The sequence below is a fragment of the Taudactylus pleione genome, unplaced genomic scaffold (genome assembly GCF_031769625.1).
Source record: "Taudactylus pleione unplaced genomic scaffold, aTauple2 ptg000061l, whole genome shotgun sequence".
Taxonomy (NCBI): domain Eukaryota; kingdom Metazoa; phylum Chordata; class Amphibia; order Anura; family Myobatrachidae; genus Taudactylus; species Taudactylus pleione.
The window spans coordinates 9724721-9727553 of NW_028284463.1; the positions used below are offsets into that span (position 1 = coordinate 9724721).

General features: G+C 33.7%; 1 protein-coding gene across 1 annotated transcript; it reads left to right on the forward strand.

The window, feature by feature from the left end:
• The first annotated feature begins 1598 nt into the window (after nucleotides 1–1598).
• On the forward strand, nucleotides 1599–2513 carry LOC148535017 (olfactory receptor 7A5-like). The gene has a single exon (XM_088464911.1). The coding sequence runs from the start codon at nucleotides 1599–1601 to the stop codon at nucleotides 2511–2513; it is 915 nt and encodes a 304-aa protein (XP_088321037.1).
• The last annotated feature ends 320 nt before the right edge of the window (nucleotides 2514–2833 follow it).

The window sequence follows — 2833 nt, forward strand, 5'->3', positions numbered from 1 at the left end:
AGTCTGAAATATATATATTGCATTCTATAAGATTTCCCTCATTTGTTTAATTAAATCATTATGTCTCAGCTAGTCACATTGCAATCAATGTCAAATTTATCCAGGTTTATACAGCTCTGTGACAAATGAAAATAACACGTGACATGAATATATGTAAAACATCCTGTAAATATACACTGTATCTTTATATTTAGTGAGTGGTTACTCCTGTAAGTTATAAGCTATTATGGGGAATATGTATCAATGCGTTTTTGCAATAATTTTTTCCTGTATTCATGGTTGTCACTAAAATTATTTTTTGGTCATATCTATCATGCTCTTATCGTGAATTTTATCGCTTTATTTTGCGTTAAAAATCTTGTTTTCTTATATCACAAAATGTATTCTGGAAGCATTGAATTTTATTGAATGCAATATAAATCATATGTATCAAAAGATGCAGCCAGACTTTTAACGCAAGATTTGTCATACAATTAACAGTAGCTGTAGATGGTGTAGAATTAATTTGATGTTGCATTTAAACTTTTATCTATCCCTTTTTTTTATGATTTTTTTTAACATAATGACTTTATGGTCCAGACTATTTTTTTGCTGTGGTCTATTAATATAATTACATTTTAATTATATATATATATATATATATATATATATATATATATATATATATATATATATATATATATATTAGGGATGTGCAGGCTCTGATAGGTTTGAATTTTCCTGCCAGGTTTGGATTTTTGCCGCCAAAAATTGGGTCTCAGAAAGAGACAAAACTTCATCTTTCATGGACTAACATCGTCTTGCATGGACTTTTGTCCAGGAATGAAGATGTTTTTCCATGAAAGATGACATTTTGCCTTTTTCTGAGACCTGATTTTTGGCGGTATATGAATATTTATATATATGTGTGTGTGGGCCTGCGGCTTATGGCTGAAAAATTAAGCTGAAATTCAACATTTTAAAAATATTACAATAATATGGGGTAAGTAGTCATAATTAATGCTTAGAAACAGAAAAAATTTACACTCTTAGTAGTTACATTTTATTGTTTATATGTGAGACTCATGTCACAACAGAATGGACATAGGAACTAACACTTATGATTGACACACAAACAAAAAACTGAATGTTAACCAAACTATTCTTAAAAGAAAGTTCGATATGTGACTCGCGTTACGTACGAATGTGAATATGATACAAACTACTCAAACCTGTAGAATTCATGTGAATAAATCAATTTAGGCCTGCGTATCTTCCTGAATAACTGTGAAGATAAGATAATATTTTATCTGGCGATGATGGTCATTTCCAGTTGCAGCCAGCTTGCTCCATTGTGCTCACTAAGTATTATCCATCTCTAATGTCCTTGATCTCACCTGGATAACTCTTTCCTTCATATTCAACATAGAACCAGTCTCCAATGTTAATTACATAATTTGAAGTCACTGCTACAGTCACAGAATATACCATAATCTTTTAGCATCATCGATATACTAAAATGTTAGCAGTTATGTGAAATGTAATTTTCATGTATTGTGTCCTATATTTCATGGAATGAACCTTCTGATTATTGTCTTGCAGATTGGTGACAGAATCTCATGGAGAACGACACTTCTATTATAGAATTCCACATTTTGCCATTTTCCATGAAAGCCGGTGATGAACCCCTCATTTTTTATGTTTTTTTATTAATATTCCTACTTGGACTCCTGGTGAATTTAGCTATAATTACAGCGATATGTTTGGATTCACGTTTACACACCCCCATGTATCTGTTTCTCTGTAACTTGTCCTTTGTAGATATGTGTTATACAACAGTAACTGTCCCCAAACTGCTGGACATGTTGCGATCTCGGAAGAACACAGTAACTTTCACACAATGTTTAACTCAGATATACTTTTTCTTTATGGCTACCAGCTACGAGGATATACTATTATTTGTTATGGGATATGACCGATACATTGCCATCTGTCATCCTTTACACTACCACCAGATACTGAGCAGGAAGATCTGTATTCTGCTTATGACGATGACCTGGTTATGCGCATGTTTAAATTCAATACTACTCATATTTTCAATCCTTAAATTGTCCTTCTGCCATTCTGTCACCATTCATCAGTTCTTCTGTGATGCTAAAGCTCTGATTGTTATCTCCTGTTCTGGCTCAAACATGTTCTATATGGTTATGTATGTTGAAATAGTGTTACTTGGCCTTTGTCCTTTCCTTGTCAATGTGATATCATACAAAAAAATTATCACTGTTATATTACATATAAAATCAAGGGATGGAAGAAGAAAAGCCTTCTCCACCTGCTCATCCCACCTAACCGTCATAATCATCTACTATGCTAACAGTATATCGGTATACCTGATGCCATCATCAGAGCAATACAGTGCTCTAGAGCAGGTCATGACCGTGCTGTATACTATAGTGATCCCCTTGGTAAATCCTCTTGTATACAGTCTACGCAATCATGAAATCAGGAGAGCCTTTCAGCGATTAGTGGCATAGATGGTAACTCCTCATTTGTTCATAAATAGCCTCTTTCCTGTATCCATGTTCTGGTAAATGTCCTTGTTGATGGCTGGTCCATACAGAAAATTAGCAGTCATTGGACGGGAAAAAATGCTATCTGAGCTGTAGAAATAATACAGTCCCTTACAGTCCTATCATGGTCTTGCATGGTCATAAACCTGGTTTCAGAGGCTCACAGGTATTTGAAAATCTACAAAGTGTATTACTGTAATGAAGGCATTGACCTCCTGAAGATAAACCTTAATACTAATCCTCATTGTTGGAGAATATTATGTACCAGCTGGACATATCATTTA